The sequence below is a fragment of the Carassius auratus genome, chromosome 38, assembly GCF_003368295.1.
Source record: "Carassius auratus strain Wakin chromosome 38, ASM336829v1, whole genome shotgun sequence".
Classification (NCBI taxonomy): domain Eukaryota; kingdom Metazoa; phylum Chordata; class Actinopteri; order Cypriniformes; family Cyprinidae; genus Carassius; species Carassius auratus.
The window spans coordinates 10597373-10618358 of NC_039280.1; the positions used below are offsets into that span (position 1 = coordinate 10597373).

At 38.7% G+C, this 20986-nt stretch overlaps 2 protein-coding genes across 6 annotated transcripts in view; one reads left to right on the forward strand and one right to left on the reverse strand.

Annotated features, from left to right (window-relative positions):
• khdrbs2 (KH domain containing, RNA binding, signal transduction associated 2) overlaps positions 1–11335 on the reverse strand; it is a 63938-nt gene extending 52603 nt beyond the window's left edge. For 3 of the 5 annotated variants that reach the window (XR_003277772.1, XM_026224028.1, XM_026224026.1), the window contains exon 1: positions 10877–11334. Coding sequence is in view for 2 of the 5 variants with exons in the window: in XM_026224028.1 (XP_026079813.1) it covers positions 10877–10967 (91 nt within the window). In the remaining 3 variants the exon portion in view is untranslated. Of the gene's footprint in view, positions 1–10876 lie in introns of all 5 variants that reach the window. The other 2 variants (XR_003277771.1, XR_003277770.1) reach the window with 1 other exon arrangement.
• Positions 10920–20986, forward strand: part of si:dkey-103j14.5 (isoaspartyl peptidase/L-asparaginase) — a 28915-nt gene continuing 18848 nt past the window's right edge. Inside the window, exon 1 of the mRNA XM_026224031.1 lies at positions 10920–11001. The gene's annotated coding sequence lies outside the window, so the exon portion shown is untranslated. The remainder of the gene's footprint in view (positions 11002–20986) is intronic.

The following is a 20986-nucleotide window of genomic DNA, read 5'->3' on the forward strand; positions in this document are numbered from 1 at the left end:
AACATACATGTGTGCACATATTACAGGCTGCCCTCAACAGACATTCAGCTATTGACAGCTCACTAACAGTAACACAGAGACAAAAATACAAAAATGCCTTAAATCATTCTGACATGCTTTTTAGAAAATCTCTTTTCTCCATTACATTTTAAATAGCTCTCCCAATCATAAGAAGATTCCTTAATTGAACTTTTGCCGGGGGGCTCGTATTACGCATGAATAAGGAACTGAGACTGTGGCTTTCATGCATTAAAAGGACGATATGATTTCTGCTCCAGCTTTGCTCCGTCTCCTTTCACACGATGCTACAGATGAGCATAGAGAAGAGCAAAGGGACAGAGAGATACCTAGCTTTTAGATCCCACACATTTCCTTCACCAGTCTGACACATATTTCAAAATGAAATCACACACTTAATTCAGGATCCATTTTGTTTTTTCGCCAAAATGCACATTAGCATCTGCCACGTGTATAATGTTGATGCAAATTATTCTAGGAGCACAAGGACAAGCCCATTCGAATTTGCTGTCAGCCACCCCCAGGTCTCCCCAAAGAGTGGTAGTACATCAAGTCGCCAAACATGCTTGCAAGGGAGTGCTAGTCACTGCCTCTCACAGCAAGTGTATGGGCATCTCATTTTTAGAAGGTGTTGCTGTAACAGCAAGAAGAAAAAGAACCTGCCATCCAGCCAAAGAAACAAAGACACTTGGGATTTCTTTGTTCCAGCTGGAGTTCCAGGAACAATCTATGCAGTGCAGTTCACTGTGTATCTCATAGCAAACAGAAATGGCCTGTGCCAGTTATTCTGCTGAGGAAACCAAACAACATGCATGGTGAGGATCAAAAATAAACATATCCTGGTGGAATATATAAATGCTCATTTAATTAGCTTTGTAGATAATAATGAAGAAAATAAATTTAGAAAATAGCAAAAAAAAAATGGATAATGAAATATTTTCAGACACTCATTTCTTTCTTTCAAGCAATCGTGAATCAGGATTGTGGGATATTATCTTCATCTGCACCATGCTTCAAAAACCAACTTGGATAAAGGCACAGTTATGCGAATGCTAGATTCAGATGTTCCTTTATGCCTTTCTACCTAAATATACTGCCTACAAAGGTTTCATTTTTCACAGATATTAACTCAAGGAAGGCAACATGCTAAAGATTCATGAAGCCGGGGGCAAATATACAGTTGGCTGATGGCTTGGAATCATTTGTTCCATCAGTAAACCTACAGTATACTGTATATAGAAGGAAAAAACTAATAGTCACACATCTAGTAGCTCACAGCTAAACAAGGTCTTCCAGTGGCCCCCAAAACATTAAAGAGACCTGGCACGTCCTATATCATTAGAACAGAGTATCAAGCCATCTATCAATTTCAGTTGTGGAATGACATCAACATATTTATCAAAATATTAAGGTAGCTGGCATTAACCTATTAGCCTGCACATGATTACTCTGTGATAGAGAGCTGTGGCTTGATAAGTTTTCAAATGGGAAGCTGTTAGGAACAGCTGATCCTATCAACATACCCATTTTAAATAGCTCACACTCTACATACTAATGTCCGGGGGATTGCGGTAGTTGGTCTATCAAAGTCTGTGACTATGCAATCTGCAGGTCAAATTTATACAGCAGGAGAACTAAATCAAGTTAAAAGGCTGCTTATGAATATGGAGACATATCATGAAACATTCATCCCATCTTGAGACAGGTTCTGTAGCCTAATGGTTTCATTTTGTCAGGACAAGGTTACTGCTAGATCACACATTTGATCAACTGCACTCATTAGCACTAATTTAAGACATCTGGAAGCATATGACCTGTGTAGAATCTGAAAGATCTGAAAGTGTGCATAAATAGGGATGCACGATATATATCGGCTGATGATTAATGCGCATCTCGTCAGTAAAGCCGGTTCTTTAATCAGCGGTAAATACCACCAACTGACAAGCTGCGCAAATCCTAACTGATAATGAATGTGGATTTGCGCATTTTGTCAGTTAAAGCTGCAGTAGGGAACTTTTGACGCTCTAGCGGTTAATAAACAGAACTGCTTGCGTCTTGCGGAAGAACATCGTAGCCGGAACTACTTCTCTCTGTTTATGTCTATGAAGAATCACAAAGGTACTGGGTTACTCCGCCGCGGTACCCCTGAAGCAATCTAAAATAGTCTGAATATAAACACTTATTATAGGTGCACCCTAGTGATTCAGGACAAGCCAAAAACACGGTTTGGAAAATGGATTCATGGTGTACTCGCTTATTATATACATTTTTCTACATTTTGAACACAAACAAAGTTACGGACTGCAGCTCTGATTGGTTATTTTTTACCGGGAGCGATGGAGTTTCTCCAAATGGCAATAGGACCACTGGGAAGAGCCAGAGGAGCTTGATTTTTTCACAGATTATCTGTCTCATATTCTACTGTCAGGACATAATGACAGGTTTTAGAAATATGTAAAAAATATTTTTTTTTACAAAAGTTCCCTACAGCACCTTTAACAACGGTTCTGTGTAGTAACAGCTACTCTATGTGAAATCACACACGTGATGGAATTTACCGCTTATTAGATAACTGGCTTTACTGACGAGATGCACATTAATCATCGGCCGATGTATATCGTGCACCCCTAGTATTAAACATTAAAGAAAATCCTTGTTAACTTGGACTGCAAACATTTTACATGCACTTTGTAATTTAAAGCAATAGGTTTTTGAGTCTCTAAGATACTAAGAATGGTTTACAAACTGATAGTTAGCAAGGTCCCATTAGCCCCTGCTGGGAAATGTTGTAACTAAACTACACAACTATCTGTTAATAAAAACGCATTTTTCTCAATTGATGGACACTGAAAAAAGGAAAGTGTATTCTCAGAAAATTAAACAATTTACAAAACCCCAAATGTTTCATTTATAGTAGTCTTATTTAGCAGATACTTTTTTGAGGGCTTTCAAAAGCATGCAGTGTGTATCCTTGTTGATCAAAAACCTCATTTTTAAATCTAGTACTACTGCTAGGTGTTGCGTCAGCCAAGCAACTGCCATTGAGATGAACAGGAATACTGACATAAAGCTTTCTGCAGATACAACATCCTTGGTTATTATAGTGAAGGGTGATTGATTACTGAAATATGACACTCATCCTGTTCTATATAATTAAGGATGTAGTGGTAGAATTTTCCCATCAGGCACAGCAATCCTTGAGAGTTCATGTACTACTGTTGTTTAAACCAAACATAAATCACTACAGTTAAGTGTGATATAATAGATGTACTGTACTGTAATAGCTAAATTAAATATAACTACATTTTCTGATTAAAAAATTTTTGTCTACCGCTTTTCAAGACACCGTTTTCCCCAAACACCTGTCGAGAAAATCAATGACCAGCTGTTTTAATCATATAAGAGCACTTTGATTTAAATGCTTTGTTTTCATCTCAGTTCATCATTTCAGCAAAATCATGCCTCGTCTTTAACACCACCTTGTAATATCCATTCCAAAAATGTTGTTGCTAAGCAGATTTTTTTGTTGCCTTACTTTTCGTCCCTATGAGGCAAAGAAGGCTCTTTTTAGAAAAATAGACTCTAAAGTGGATGCAGTTGCAGTCTGTCCTTTTCTAAAGTAAGTGGTTTGCATCAAGTCACCTCTATAAAAGCAATTCAGCAATGTGCTTTACAAGATCAAAATGACAGACTGGAATGTGAAGCATCCTCTTTGTTCCCCCATGAGGAACAGCTCATTCCAGGTAGGTGGCTCTCTGAAGTGGACTGTCTCACCTGAAATTCAAAGCATCTGGACGGAGAAAAAGAATAAACTTTAAAGAGTCTCTTTCAGCTAAACTTCCCCTAACTTTCCTGAGACAAACCTGTCAACAAATTTTGCTTACATCCAATATCGAAATGTAATATATGAAATAATTTCTTATATCGTGAAAGATATTTTTACACATGCTACCTATAAGGTGATGTATAATCTCTGGGTAAATGAAGATATACATGTATAACATATATGAATATGCACATATGTTAATTAAATATATACATATGTGTATGTATGTGTGTGTGTGTGTGTGTGTGTGTGTGTGTGTGTGTGTGCGTGCGTGCGTGCGTGTTTGTCATTTTTTAAAATACATCTTTGTTTTTATATTTGCTTTTATATTATATAAGACTACTTTTATATTATTATTTATATGATATCAGCATATATTAATGGGTTTTATTTTAACATATACTTAAACATATTTGTATGTGCTAGACATAAATGTTAATATAAGAAATTGTTCCAATTTCTAATAGGCTTCATAATTTTTTTTTTCACTTTGTATATAAGTTCAAATGTACTCTATGGTATGATATTTCATGAACTTAAAAAAAATATATGAACTGTACAAATGATCTCTTGGAAAACAGCCAAGCGTTGAGCAGATTATCAAAAATCATCTCATTTTGCATGGCTCTGAGAAAGTAAAGAAAAAAGAACAAAAAAAAACAGATAAATGATCCTCTGGCCATTGCTTTGCTGCACTAAAATATGTCATGATAAACATCACTTTTTTCCACATTTAAAAAAAATCCTAAAATTAGCAATTCTAATAATTTGTGCAAGTTCTTTCACAGTGCACTGGAACTGTGAGGCTTCAGAGAGGTCTAGACATTAGAGTTACACAGCAGGCACGGGCCATTAGCTGAAGTGCTTAGTTGTCAGTTGTTTCCAGGCCGCCTGGTGTTTAGGATAAGTTACGCTTGTATTGATCGCAGTTTCAATATTAATCACTTCCCTCTTAAAGGGAGTGACAAAATTTGTACAAAAATATCTAAGCTGTGGGAGACTCCTTGCCTGAACTCTCCTTAAGCCCAGAAACTTTGAGAGTGAAAGCGTTTGATTTAAATTCCCTTAATATCCCAAAATGTACAGCAAACTTAACAGTGAACAGTTTTAAATATTTAACAAGAAAGCATATATCAAAGTGTTCCCTGCACATGGGTCAGAGTCATTTCCTATCCAGGTTTAAATCGGCTGTACTGTTCACTGGCCCGTCATGCAGTACCAAGAGGCCTTACTATCAAGTGACATTCTGAAATAAATCAAATATGTGCTTGGGTAAATAAACACTGGCAGGGTACCAGTAGCTCAGCATGAAATTTAATTAATTTAATGAAGGTTTGCTTTTTTAATTTTTGCCACTATTGATACAATCTTCATAATGAGCTACCAAGGTGAGAGATGATAAAGTTTAACATTTTTATTTCTTTCATTATTTATGAATAAATTACACATTTTATAATAATATTTATATAACGCTTAAATGTGAATATGAAATGCAAACTTTTTTCTACATGTCTTGGGAGGAGCACTAAAAATTAAGTCTTTTAAGACAGCAGGTCTTTACTTAGGTTAAAAATGACCCACAGGAGAGTAAGTAACCTGCCACTAATTGTCATTAATTACATTTTTTTTTCAGAGGCAAAATATGCAGACTGAATAATGGTAACATAAGCTATATGCAGACATGCATAACCATGGCCAATTCAGTTTATTTGAAAGATAGCATATAAATTACTTATTATCCCTTTTGTGGAGAGCTTTGTTATCTTGATTTGGTTTTAAGATTATGACAAATTATTTTCAAGCACATAAAGAGGTTTTTACTAGACACATTTGTTACCTACAGAAAACCCTGGTAACACTTTCCCCTGTTCCCCTGTTATTACATCGTTAAAATAATACAAAAGCACAGCCTGTTTTAGGACCCAATTCTTCAGAACCTGAATCATCAGCTCATATATTTCCCATGAGCTTGAGGAACATTTTTTGTTTGTTTGCTTCTATCATGTGAAAATAAATCTAACATTCATGAATAAATACAACACATGAGATGACATGAGCTGTATGCAACCAGATCACCATTAATGCAAGCAGCATTAATGGTGACTTATGTTTTAATGTAAATTAATGGTGCACATTATTTACAATTAAAAATATGTTTACCGTTTACAAATTCCTGATAATGTGGACCAGTTACAACTGTTGTCATTTAATTATATGCTTGCTTATTCATCATCACACACCCCACTGTGCTCCCCTGCACTTGAGATAATCTGAGCCAGTGTGAGTACTTTGTAATAGCCATAATTGCCTCTTAATTACTCTGCTTACTATCTGATGAGTTGTCAAGGACTGCTTTATCTTATCCCAACTATAATAACTTCAGATCATATGTAAAGCTACCATGTTAGGTTGTCCTTACGACCTCAAACAAATGAACACTGGGGTAAGCAATGAAATATTTAGGTTCTCTGTGCTGAACAATAAATCAATAGAGATATAGGCTAGGTGCATAGCCTATATATAGTCTATAGCTGGTAAGTTCTTCTTTTTCATACAAGTTCATATGGCAAAACGTGGTTTTTAGTGATCAAAGTCTGATTAAAATTAGTCATAGTTAGCCAAATACGAAAAAATAAAATAATAATAATAAAATTGCGTCGAAAAAACTAGGTAACCATAACAACAGAAAGCTGCTGGCCAGTTTTCCATTGCGATCAGATTTGGGATGTGGGTATAAGGCAAGCCCAAGGGCTTGTAGAACCTATATCTCAAAAACTAGTGTTTTGTTTAAAACTAGTATTTCAGATGAGTGTCTAGCTGACCATGTGGTAGCTACTAAATCAATGATTACGCGTGACAAACATAGACAGAGTCATTATGCAATGAAATTACTTTTATTATCATTATTTTACATTTTATGTCTTTAGAAAAAGCAGATTTGAAATACCTGACATCGCTTTAAGTTATGATATAATTATCATACTGGTTATTAAATGAAACCGAATGAGAGATAGCCTAAATGTATAATTTGAATTCATTAGATCAGTTGCATAAAGAACACTCTAAAAAACGCTGGGTTGTTTTTTCAACCCAACTGCTGGGTTGAGGCCGTTGGATAGGACTTTGGGATGTTTTAACCCAAGTTTGGGTTGAAAATAACTTTCTTTTTTAACCCAGCGGGGTGGGTTGAGGACGCGGACGTGAAGGAGAGCACGCACGTCACGTCAAAATCGTACGTCTCCAGTGCGAGCAGCCGCCATTTTCTCAGCGTGATAGAAGCGAGAAGCGAGTGAAAGACTATGGTAAGTAACGTTAAATATTCAAAATGTAAAGTTATCTTTTATTGTTTACCCGGTTGTATGAAAGGCGGAAGGTTTTATGAAAGGCGGAAACAAAGGAGCTTAACGTTATATATATATAAAAAAACGGACGCGGTTTTCGCCTCGGACACAGAGGTCTTGCCTCATGTAACGTTACTGAACGGAGGATGTACTTTTAATATAACGTCTGTGAATGTATTTTGTCATATTCACATAAGATTTTACATTATCTGTTCTCTTTGAGGCGTTAACAGACGGTTATGGTCACGGTTACGCTCATGTGAATTTGTCTTTTTTTTCGCGGTTAAACTGAATGTATGTTTGTCTCCTAAAGGAAACGGCATTGTGTAGTAAAGACTAGCATAATTATTTTGAGGCTGTTGAAGTGGGAACTGTTAAAAGTATGTTTTACATGTAATATTTCAGACTTGTCCAGCTCGTGTCTTCATTGTCCTCGCGCTGAGAGTTAAAGACACAGAAGCTGTTTGTGTGAGGATGAGGAGGAGGTGTTCTTCTGAAGAGAGGGACAGACGGTTTAAGGAGAGTAAACTTCAGAATAACATCAAGTTATCTTTATTTTGACTAAGACTAAAATAATGTGTGTGTTTTTTTTAGATGTTGAAATCCAGAGACAAGATAACTTCATTCTTTTGAGACTGATGTAAGTTAAATTATTATTACTTTTTTTTTTGAAAATTAATGTTTCTGTTGTGTCCTGCCTGTTAACTTCACATTTTTATGCAAAAACAGTGTGATTTTATGTATGTATGTATATGTTAATATTTTATTGAAGCCATTGATGTCCCTCTTTGCAGAACTCAAACTAACTGGAGTTAAGGACACACAAGTCTGCTTGTGTGAGAAGGTGGTTTTCTCAGCTTCTTCTGAAGAGAGGGAAAGATCGTTTAAGGCAAGTAAACTTCATAATTTCATGTTATCAGTTGTTGTTGTGTTTTACTAAGAGTAAAATAATGTTTGTTTTTTGTTTTTGTAGATGTTAAAAGCAAGAGACATGGGAGAGCACCATTCCTTTGAGATTTTATGTAAGTTATTTTTAGAAAATAAATTTTTCTGTTGTCTCCTGCCAGTTTACTTCACATTTTGATGCAACAACAGTGTGATTACTTGCTCATTTCATTAAAACCATTGATGTCTGTGTTTTTTATTGCAGAACTCAAACCAACTTTGGAGTTGTCTGATTTGGAGAGTCATTATTCTTGGTCTTCGCTCTTAAAGGTAAAGTTCACACAAAAAATCATTTACTTGCCCTCATGTCATTCCAAACCTATAAGACTTTTGTCTGTCTTTACAACATAAATTAATATATTTTTAGTTTTCTCATAAGATTTGTTAATCCATTTATAGTTTAGATAATCAGTATTTACAAGCTTCATAAATATAGAGTTATTGTAGAAGTAGATTCTGATATTTATATATGAATACATCTTAAATTATATGATAGCAAACATGTATGTTCAAAATAAAATACTGATCTCCCAGACCAGCAATGGAGGACACAAAAAGAGAATATTAAATATATTCATACGTTTTCCAAAAAATTAGCAGATTTTGTATGAGTCTGGAAAAACATGAGGAGAGTAAATTATAAACATTTTAATTATTTGGTGAACTAACGGTTTGAAGAGCAGCCCTCCATGTACGTGAATATTGTGAGGTATGTGAATGTCATGTCTGTTTTAATGTTTCAGTAAAGAAGCTTTCTGAAAGCAATATTTATTCAAACAATATCACCTGTCCTCACACTAGTGCTGTCATTATAGCATTCTGGAGCGCTGTGGTGGACTGAGACATTAAACAACCGCACAAAGTGTTGAAACTTTAAAAACCGATTATTTACCTATCGTTACGGATGTGAATGCACCTCTACCTGAAAATGGATAGTTTAATTAAATGTTTAATTTTTTCAAATGTGTTTCTCTTAGGCCACTGATGAAGAGCAGGCGGTGACTGGGATGAATCCTGGTCAGAGAGGAGAATCTTCTTTCCCCTAAACTGATGCAGCGGTGGTTTTAAAGGAGGACGCTGCCCTGGATGATGTAGAAGATGTCAGATACTGTGCTGATGGGGTTTCTTCATGATTACATCAGTTATGCTAAAGAGATCATGAAAATTTACCGTGATGCATGATCTGTATTCATGGACTTTGAAACAAACTGTAAGTGTATAATTTGTTAAAAAAAAAAAGTTAAATGCTTTTTCTGCGTTGTTTAGTAGAAGAGTTTACACTCTGTCATTCATACACCTGTCACTTTCTTTCACACACACACACACACACACACACACACACACACACACACACACACACACACACATGCGTCTGTTAAATGTTATAATATCAAAGTTAATGTTGTGATTTATTTGTGTACTGTCATGCCAGAATAGTTGGAAAAAAACCTAACTAATTGTAAATTTATTGTATGTGTTTTCGTATATTTTTATACAATATATACAATTGAACAAAGTCCAATTTGATCTTAAGTTATATTCATCAAATGTTCAATGCTTTGTTTATGAACTCTGTAGCTGTTAATGCCATCCATTTCTGCATTTCTTCTAACATGTTACTTTTTGACTTTTCTCTTGTTTTTAATAAATATTTTCCTTTTGGTAATTATTATTTGTGTGTAAAAGTGATATTTAAAATGAACAACATTTGTAGGTTTAATGCCTAGCTCAATTTGGGTTATTTTTAACGTAGAAATGCATTGTTTCCCCACATGGCTGCACTCTGCGAGTTTATTTTCTGCCAGCAGGAGGCGCTAAGAGCGGGAGAGGTAGGTTTCTCCGGTAACGGCTGCAGGAGTGGTACTGAGCTCACAAACGCTGCCTTATCAAGCACATGCGAAATGATATCGAACATTTTCTAAATACAGTAGTTTTCCTTCTGAAATACAGTGATAAAAAAACACCCGCTCTGTTTTTTGAAACCCTGCAATATAGTCATTTTAAACCATAAAAAAGGCAACCCAGCAGGCTGGGTTAAATATGATAACCCAACTGGTTGGGTTAAAACAACCCAGCGCTGGGTTCGTCCCTTTTTGACCCAGCGCTGGGTTGTCAAAATAACCCAAATTGGGTTGTTTTCAACCCAGCAGTTTTTAGAGTGAATTATTATTATGAATGGCTACATAGGTTTCAGTATATGAATGCTTTTGCCGTAGCTACTGTATAATGCCCGATCCAGTAACCTAACTCGAAACAATTCCTGTGATTATAGTAAACGACGTCGATGAGGCGCGCGAACTTTTCCGGGAGAACTGATGAACAGCTGGCAAATATTTTATTGTCGCTTCAAATTTTTTTTTTTTTTTTTGAATTATGTTCACTGGTAACATATTGAAAGGTCACTTGAGCACTGTAAGAAAACGAAGTTGTGCACAGTCCCAATAACTGGAAAAGACAACCTTACATAGCTACAAAAAATATTTATCAAGACCAAGCCAGCTTGCGAACAGTTCCCTCATTTTACTAAATAAATGATCACCTCAAATAATAATAGCCTAAATGTTAACACCTGACACGCATGATTCATTCTTACATGCTTCAAGAACAAATATCCATTTATCTGAATTAAACATGATTAATGAATATTGTATTCGCGAAAACAGCACAAACACTGTAGCCTACAGCAGCGACGCCACACCAAACAGATGCGAGGCTAAAAATGATAGCAGAAGAAATCATAGTTTACCTTCAGCAAGAAGGCGCATCGCGTGGACGAACGACGGGTCCAAGCTGTCCTTCTCGGCAATGAGCTCTGGCAGGTACTTGTCCTGATCCATCACTGGGTTCCTCTCCTGAACACCGCGAGTACAGGTGAGACGACCAAAGTGGTGAGTGATGGAATGGGTGTGTGGATGGTGCGTTTAAATAGACTGCGTAATATCGGGGAGGGATCGTGTGGTTTTCGCGCACAACGTGGAAGATATCAATGCAGTGTACCCATCTCCTCGAGTCTCTCATGTAAAACCTCCCACCTCAGACTCCGAATCTGTACTCTCACTCCGCCCATCTATATTTGGATTGGTAATCAAGCCAGAGAGCAAACTGCATGCAAATGTCAGATATTGTCTATAGGACTGAACAGGGGACATTCTGAGATCCCACTGCTGATCTGTGACCCCTGTCCATGGTTCTGAACACCTAATCTTCTGTGCAAATCTATGGTCTTGCACTCTCTGACAAGTAACCTTGGACCGCCTTTGCACATTTGCTTTGGAAAGACATCAGACAACAAATGCATTGTTTTAACAGTATTATAAAGCATGTATAATTGGACACTGAATCCAACATGAAATAATGGTATGTATGAGTCTGTCTTCATATGCTTTCAAAGGAATGGTTAACTCAAATAGGAGAAGTTACTGTTTTTTTTAAACCCCCCTCAGATCATCCAAGATGTAGATGAGTTTGTTTCATTGGAACATATTTGGAGTAATTTAGCATTACATCACTTGCTCACTAGTGGATCATTTGCATGCAGTGAATTGGTGCAGTCGTACAAACAGCTTGATAAAAACATCACCATAATCCACAAGTAACTCACATAACTCCAGTCCATCAGTTTATGTCTTGTAAAGTGAAAAACTGTTTTGTAAAAAAAAAAGAAAAAAAAAAGAAAAAATAAAATAAACACTATCATGAAGGTATTTTAACTTTAAACCATTGCTTCATTTAAAACATGTGCATATTTCTCTCCTGATTCAAACAATATGATTTTTTTGGCGATATTATGGATAGAGGTCTTTATAGCTGGAAACAACAGTAAAAATATAGCAGTTAAATGATTTTGTTAATCGGAACGGTGCAATAACAGATATTCATGACAAACATAAGTTTTCCACTGCAGACAGCGGAGTTGGTAGGGACATTTGGTAACGGCCATGAATACTAATCAGTGGATTTCCCATTTGCCTCAGTTTGCCAAGATGGATTAAGCTGTTGTGACAGACAGTCACAGATAGTGCAAACACTCGCAAACACACACACTAACACTTAGCCAAGCAGCTAAGCACATATGAGGGGGAAGGAAAGATAGCCACAGAGGAGAAGGGGGGAGAAGACAGCGAGAGAGTGAGAGAGAAAGAGAGAGAGAGAGAGGCAGTGAAAGGAGGAAGAGGGACAAGACCAGCTTGCCTAATTAATAACTGAATGGATTACAGTGCTGTTGGCAAACATCTGCACCCCAAGTGTCATATTTACTGTCTGCCTGTGAACTATGAACATAATTACAGAATACTGGTCCACACAGACAGAGTGTTGCATGGTAATGCTACAAATGAAAAACCATTTGGCACAAGTAATCAAAAAGTAAAACATCAAAAAGTCTCATGTGAATACTGTTTTTCCAGAATATTCCATAATATAAAAAGAGGGTTATGAAAACAAGAGCATACAAAAATAGCAAGCATGCTACTGCATTTGATAAAATATATATACAGTATGCAAATATTTTATAAAGTGTAATATGTCACAAAACAAGCCATGCAAGCTATCTACAGTATCTAAAGCTGGTTTGCATTAAATGTTTAATAAAATATCATCATAAAGAAAAATAAACCACACTATTAAAATATTGATTCACATTTTATTTCTGAGAAGTTCTACTAACTTCAGTACATGTCTAACCATCACTTTAATTTAAAATGACAAATATACTTGCAGATGCTTTGGGTACTAGAACATTTTAATTTATTTTCTGAGTGACTTCTGATTCAGGTTTAGGTAAGAGGTCCAACACTCTGGTTGGAATCAGTTTGGCAATAGGATAATCAAATGGATTTGGAGATTCTATATTGATTTCTGAGGGTGGTGAATGGGAAGGGATTAAGGAAAAAGAAATAAGGGTTTGTGGAGGATCAACACCTTCTATACATCACTCACCACTCAACATAATGAAATCCTTCTGAAAGGCAAAAGCTATCAGTTGCTATGATATACAATCCTTTTGTCTCATCTCTACAAGATGAAAAACAGTTTTATTGCTTCATCAAAAGATTGCATTTTATCAAAAGTCTCTCACTTAATTTGCCTAATTTGTGGCTTTTATGTTCTCATTTTTACAAAATTTTCATATTGGTGAGAGAAGAAATCAGTTCATGTACTATTTTTGGTGGTATTATGGTATTTGTACCACAGTTATCCAACATCTCACCGTCAGTCAGTTCCTTTACCATATTTGTATTCATACCACTCACTTTAGAAATAAATAAATTGCAGCTATATTGAACTTCTGATGCATCTGGTCTGGAAAAAACAACTAGAGCAGCCTAGCTCAGTAGTAACACTTAACAGCTTGGCATAATTTATTCCGTTGCATCATGTATTAAACTAGTAAGAATGGCTTTCTGCAGCACTCTAGTGGCCAAAAATAACACAACAGGATCAGGTAGATTAGGCCAGGGCTTCTCAGCTGGTTTTGCTTCAGGTCCCAGATTTTACATTAAATTATCAGGGACTCACTACACATACAGTATGTACATTTCTCAAATCTGAATAGGAGACTGATCATTTTTGTTTTTAATTGACACTTAAAATTCAATGGTTTCATGCTGTGGGCAGCCAATAATTTAAAGTACAAAACAAATTCTGGCCAGCACAGAATTTGATGTTTGTAATTTGTTTTTGTTTCTTGCTGTCCCATTAACAGTAAATTGGACAGTGTTTAATTAGAAAAGTGATGCATTTTACAAATATTAACTTTCATAAACATTTGTTTTAAAATAACATAAAAAAAAACATCTGTCAAGAAAAAGTCTTTAATATAAAAAATATATAACTTTCAAACATGAATACTTTTTTCTGAAAAAGAAAACATTCAGAAGATTATTAATTCGGGGTTGATGGCACATCAAGCACTGAAGGATAATTAGTCTTTTTAAAAAATGCAGGGAAAATACATGATGAACTGCAAAGCTGTAACAGCACCATGTGTTAGGAACACCGGCGGCGCCAGGGGGGGTCTTGGGGGGTCTCAAGACCCTGCCAAAAAATGCCTTGACCCCCCATTTGACCCCCCAGCCTCTTCCTGATTAAAAAAATATATATAAAGATCCAAAAATGTTTCTCTTCAAACTACGCAGAACAATAATAAATAATAATTATTTCGACATTTATTCATACACTGAACCGAGAACCGTTTCTGTCGGACGCGTCCGATTCGAGAACCGATGAGCTGATGATAACTGCGCATGCGTGATTCAGCGCGAAGCAGACTGACACAGAGCGCATCTGAACCGAACTGATTCTTTTGGTGATTGATTCTGAACTGATTCTTTGCTAATGTTATAAGCGCGGGTAAACCAAAGGCTTGAATGAAGGGCAATCATCGCCAATGACGGCATTACATCGAGCACAAAAGAACCGGTGAACCATTTTTTTTTCAGCTGGTTTATTTGATCGAATTGTCCGAAAGAACCGGTACACTTGAGCACCTGCTCCTTTGCCCCTTAAGTGCCCTTTTGTCAAAGCAAAATTTCCTAAATTTTTTTTTGTAATAACATAAACTTTTGTGAATGCCTGCCCACGCCCAATCATAATATTAGTACAATTTATTAATAATAATTTAGCCGTAAATAAAATGACCAACATGATGACAGTTCACCTGACTACGACCTCATCCAACCGGGAAGATTGCTCATGCTGCACGCGCATTTTTTAATTGCTAGAGGATATTTTCAACATCGTGGCAGCTGGTAAGTGGTGTTTCATTCTCAGCGAAGTGATTTTGATGTTTATTTACTTATTATTATTTTACAAGAACGATGTGATGTGAGAACATGCAGACGTTGTTTATATTGCTGTGTGTAGCCTGTAGTGTAGAAGTAACACTAGCGTGCTGTTTGAGGGAGAAAAGTTTCACAGGCATCGAGGGGTCTGGTCTTTTTTATGTTATTTGAATAAACTTTTATTATATTACAGTACTTATTTATTTTTAACACGTAAAAATAATTATCACAACACTGGTAAGGCTTATTCAGATTTTCTCATTCTCTGAATTATCATTATAAAAATAAAAAAAATTCAGAAATGAATTAAAATAAAATTATATTTTAAATGTGATGCAAATATTTTTTCTACAAAAGCAACAGTGTTTACAACAGCAAGACCACTTTAGCCTGTAAACTCAATAATATCTATCTGGAAATAAATGTAAAAATATCAATGTCAATAAAAATGCATAATATACCTGACATGAAAGTGCAGTGTGAAGGATATGAATAACAAATGTAGCCTGTCATTTGTTTACATTGCAAAGGTGTTTTTGTTGTTTAGTAGCAGAAATATGCAGTTATTAGCCATGTCCACTGTATTTTTTGTTGGTTTTCATGAGACCCCCCTTGAAAAGACCAGGACCCCCCCATTGCCCCCCCAATCAAAATTGTCTGGAGCCGCCACTGGTTAGGAATAATCAATCTTTATTACATCGTTAAAATAATAAGTAGAGCTAAAGTACATTGACTTTACACCTCAGAGCAAGTTCCCTAACAACTATTAAAAACAAATAATGTTTAGTAGTATGCAACATTTTCAAAGTCCTGAGCGGCACTTTAATAAAGCACTTTTTTTGCAGTATATCAAAAACTTTGAGCAAATGTAATCAGCTCAGGGACGATAGCTTTGGTATTTTAGCAGAGTCTCCAATTGTGGAAATGCAATAGCCCACCGTGTGAATTATTAACCAGCACTATTGGGAGAAATCAGGAGAGGGGAGGAAATGGGGTAATGGGATATTAAGCTTTGCTCAATTTGAGGACTAAGGGTTCACATGGCATCTCAGGCCCTTGTGTCACATCATCCTCCTGCTTCTTCACTTGAGATTTATGTATTTATTTATTTTTTACAAGCTCTCTGTTTCACACAAAGCAATTCATTCTACCCTGACAGGTGGAGAGAGCTATTGAGATGATGCTATAAACAGCATAGGCTGGTACCGACCGTCTTAGTCTGTAGTACATTCTGTTGTACAAAATTGTGTTGCCAATGAAAATCATATACTGGGGTCAGGAGATGTTAAATAACCTTAAAATTATAAAGTGTGTTCTCAAGCAGGCGCATGAGGCGTCTTCTTCTTCTTCTTGCTTTACTGCGGATTGCAGACTTATAAGTGCATTACAGCCACTTATCTCTAAAATGGACCATTGACACTCTAGCTACAATCTCAATTAGGAATGTCAATGGTGAGAGAAAGGGAGTGGTAATGCACTTACTGTATAAGTCTGTGATCCGCAATAAAGCAAGAAGAAGAAGAAGAGGCCTTAGGCACCTGCTGCTGAGAACACAACAGGATGCACTAAGGAGATTTCTAAAAGTTCGGACATTAAGTAAATCAGAGGTAAAAAACTATATAAATACTTTTCAGTTTCTTATACAGACCGATCCTTTTGTGTCTTTACACATCAATGTATCGTCACAAGCCGCAGAGACCAATCAGCTAAATATTATTTAGTAAGAATTTAGTTAAATACATTTAAATACATTTTCAGTCACAATTTAGAATATTGTTCTTACATAATCTATAAATAATCGAAAAACACAGGATCAAATAGGCAACACAATATTAACATTCTTATAACTACAAATAACTAATAATAATTGACAAAGAATAACTAATTATGGACACCTTAACATTTTAACATACTTATCAAAAAGTAATATGATTTGGGTAAGCAAATAGTCTATGTACTATTTGTTAATTATGATTAATTTTAAATAAATTGATTTTTAAATGCAGTCTTCAGGTTTCTCTGGCCAGAAGTGATGATTAAAACTCATAATTATACTATTAATGGGTTTAACTTTTGTCTTCATATATATTCACTGACATTCAGTCTGGAATCATGTTGTAACGACTCATCAGACAGGGAATCCATTTAGCAGGCTTTATTGAAAGACTCGAGGTCCTACAGGCGGGGATCAGGACCAGCAAACACAACAGTAGAGATAATCAGAATTGTCGTCAAACACAAGCAGAGGTTCAGGGGAAACAGGCAAGATTCAGAGTCCAATAAACAATCCAAGGTCAAGAGGCAGGCAGCAAGGGTTCAAGAGACGGTAAGCAAAACAGTACTGGTAACAGGAAATCAAACACGGGAAATAACGCTTGGAAATGTCAGCCGGAGCAAAACAAGACTTCGCGTTTGGCTGATGGAGTTGTGCAGCTTATATCTCCGTGCCAATGAGTTGCACCTGTAGGTGATCAGAGTGGGGGTGCGGGGATGATGGGTAGTGTAGTGCGAATCAGTATAGGTGAGTGTGAGAGTCAGTATTCCGGAGATGGAGCCCTCTGCTGGCCAGTAGAGGGAATCACGGGGTTCGTCTCCGTGACAGAGCCCCCTCCCTGCGAGCGACTCCTGGCGCGAGATGGTAGCCGACGTCGAGGTCTACCGCGTGGTCGTGGGGCCGGTTTCTCCGGATGTAACCGATGGAACTCCGTGATGAGGTTGGGGTCTAGTATGTTGTCAGCGTTGACCCAAGATTGTTCCTCCGGACCGTACCCCTCCCAGTCGACCAGATACTGCAGGATGCGTCCTCGACGCCTGGAGTTAAGAAGTTCTCGCACTTGGTACGTTTCCTCAGTCTCGATCTGGACGGGCTGGGGACTCTGCTCACGGGACCTCCCCTCTCCCTCCTCTCCAGGGGGCCACAGCGGGCTTGAGCAGAGATACATGAAAGGTGGGAGAGATGCGATAGGTGTCAGGTAATGCAAGACGGAATGAAACAGGAGTGATCTGATGTGTTATCTTGAAGGGACCCACGTACCTTGGACTTAGTTTCTTGCAGGGTAGTCGGAGACGGAGATCTCGGGTAGAGAGCCACACCCATTGTCCGGGTTGGTATACAGGCCCAGGACGACGACGGTGGTCAGCATGCTCTTTTTGATGGCGGATGGCTCGTTGAAGGTGTACGTGAGCTTGATTCCAAGTCTCCTCACTGCGTTGCAGCCAGTCCGTGACAGCGGGTACATCGGTGGGTTCCCCGGACCAGGGAAACATGGGCGGTTGATAGCCTAGGATGCACTTAAAGGGAGTTATACCAGTAGCTGGTTTGACCAGGGAGTTCTGTGCGTACTCAGCCCAAAGGAGGAACCATGCCCAATCTTCTTGGTTGGAGCTACAGTATGATCTCAGGAACCGGGTGATTTCCTGATTGAGTCTTTCGACCTGGCCGTTGGATTGAGGATGGTAACCAGAGGTCAAGCTAACGTTTATATTGAGGGCTTGGAAGAAGGCTTTGCAGAGACGAGAGGTAAATTGGGGACCTCTATCGGAGACGATATCCTCCGGTAGTCCGTAGAGACGGAAGACCCAGTTACAGAGTAGTTCGGCAGTCTGTAGAGCCGTAGGCAATTTAGGTAGAGGAATAAGGCGACAGGCTTTGGAGAAACGATCAATTACAGTCAGAACAACAGTGTTACCCTGAGAGACAGGTAGATCGGTGATGAAGTCTATTGCCAGATGGGACCAGGGTCGTTGTGGGATGGGGAGTGGTTGAAGCAATCCGGCTGGCAATTGGCGGGGAGTCTTGTGTGCATTACAGGTTTGGCATTGTTGGATGAAAGTTATGGTGTCCTTGGGTAATGATTCCCACCAGAACCGGTTCTGAAGCAGGTGAATGGTAGCCGTGATACCTGGGTGACCGGATGCGGGCAAGCAGTGCGTGTGGTTGAGAATTTGATCACGTAAGGTAGGTGGTACGTAGACTTTATCAGGAGGACAAGTTGCTGGAGGTGCGTGTTGAGAGTTGTGTTGTTGGATAAGCGTCATGATGTCCCATTGTACTGGTGCAATAACTACTTTGAAAGGGAGTATGGACTCTGGTTCGGATGGAATCTGTTCGTCTTCGTGAATACGGGATAGCGCATCTGCCTTGGTGTTCTTGGAGCCAGGACGGTAGGTAACTGAGAAGTCGAATCGAGAGAAGAACAGTGACCATCTGGCCTGCCGTGGATTGAGGCGCTTGGCTGAGCGCAAATACTCAAGGTTTTTATGATCGGTTAGTACGGTGAAAGGAAGGTTGGCCCCCTCCAGCCAGTGTCTCCACTCTTCGAAGGCCGCTTTCATAGCGAGAAGTTCACGGTCTCCCACGTCGTAGTTACGTTCAGCAGCATTGAGTTTGCGGGAGTAAAAGGCACATGGGTGGAGTTTACCGGTAGAACCCTGGCGTTGGGAGAGAATAGCCCCGATACCAGTGTTGGAGGCATCCACCTCGACGAGAAACTGGAGATATGGGTCAGGATGATGGAGTATGGGAGCGGTCACAAACCTTCTCTTTAGTTCCTGGAAAGCTTGAAAAGCAGCTTCAGCCCAGTGTAGCCGATGGGCTCCTTTCTTGACCAGAGACGTGAGGGGACTAACCACAGAGCTGAAGTTCCTGATGAAACGGCGATAGAAATTAGCAAACCCCAGAAAGCGTTGAAGCTCCTTTAGTGTCCTTGGTACTGACCACTTGAGAATGGCATTGACTTTACTCTCATCCATGGCGACCCCCTCTGGGCTGATGACGTACCCCAGGAAGGTGGTGGAGGTGGTATGAAAATCACACTTTTCCGCCTTAGCGTAGAGTTGATGTTCAATGAGTCTTTGCAGCACAGCTCTCACATGTTGGACATGTTCCTCCAGGGTATCTGAATAGATTAGGATATCGTCAATGTATATGATAACAGTTCTATTTAGCATGTCTCTGAAGATGTCATTGACAAAGGATTGGAAAACCGAAGGACTATTGACCAGTCCAAACGGCATCACCCGGTATTCGTAGTGCCCATTGGTGGTTGAGAAAGCTGTCTTCCACTCGTCCCCCTCCCTAATGCGGATGAGGTTGTATGCGCAGCGCAGATCCAATTTGGTGTAGTACTGTGCAGTACGTAACTGTTCTAAAGCAGAGGGCACCAGTGGTAGAGGATAGCGAAACTTTACTGTTATTTCGTTGAGTCCACGATAATCGATGCAAGGGCGCAGACCTCCATCCCTCTTGCGGACAAAGAAGAAGCCAGCTGAAGCAGGAGAGGTGGATGGACGTATGAACCCCTTCTCCAGCTCCTCCTTGATGTACTTGGCCATAGCTTCTGACTCGGGTAATGATAACGGGAATATTCGACCCCGGGGTGGTGATGAACCTGGAATGAGATCAATGGCACAATCATAGCTGCGATGTGGTGGTAATGGGTTTGCCTGTACCTTGCTGAAGGCGGTGACGAGGTCGTGATACTCCTTGTGCAGATTGGGAATGCTGGTGGTCTCCGAGTCTAATGTGACAACTTGTACCGTCATGGGAGAGATGGTCGAGAGGCATGATTTCTGACACTGGGTGCTCCATCTAAGAATTCGTCCTTCTCTCCACGACACCTGAGGATCATGCAGTCTGAGCCAGGGCAATCCCAAAATAACAGGGGTGTTAGATACAGGGAGCACGTAGAACTGAATGGTTTCTTGGTGTAGCAGGCCGGTTAACATTTGGAGATCTTGGGTGCGGTGAGTGATCAACCCAGACCCCAAAGGGCGCCCATCTATTGTGGCTACAGACAGAGAATTAGTGCATGAAATTAAAGAGATGTTATTCCCTCTGGCAAATTCCTCAGAGATAAAATTCCCAGCTGCTCCTGAATCAAGTAAAGCAGTGGTGGCTATTTGAACCCTGTCGGTCTTGATTCTCAGAGGGACTGACACACAGTTAAAAGGTAAACTCACCGACTTCGGAGTGTAAGAAGAGCGGCGATTGGGACAAGTGATTCGTAGATGTCCCGGAGAGCCACAGTAGAGACAGAGTCGGTTAACCCTGCGGCGGTGACGTTCCTCCTCAG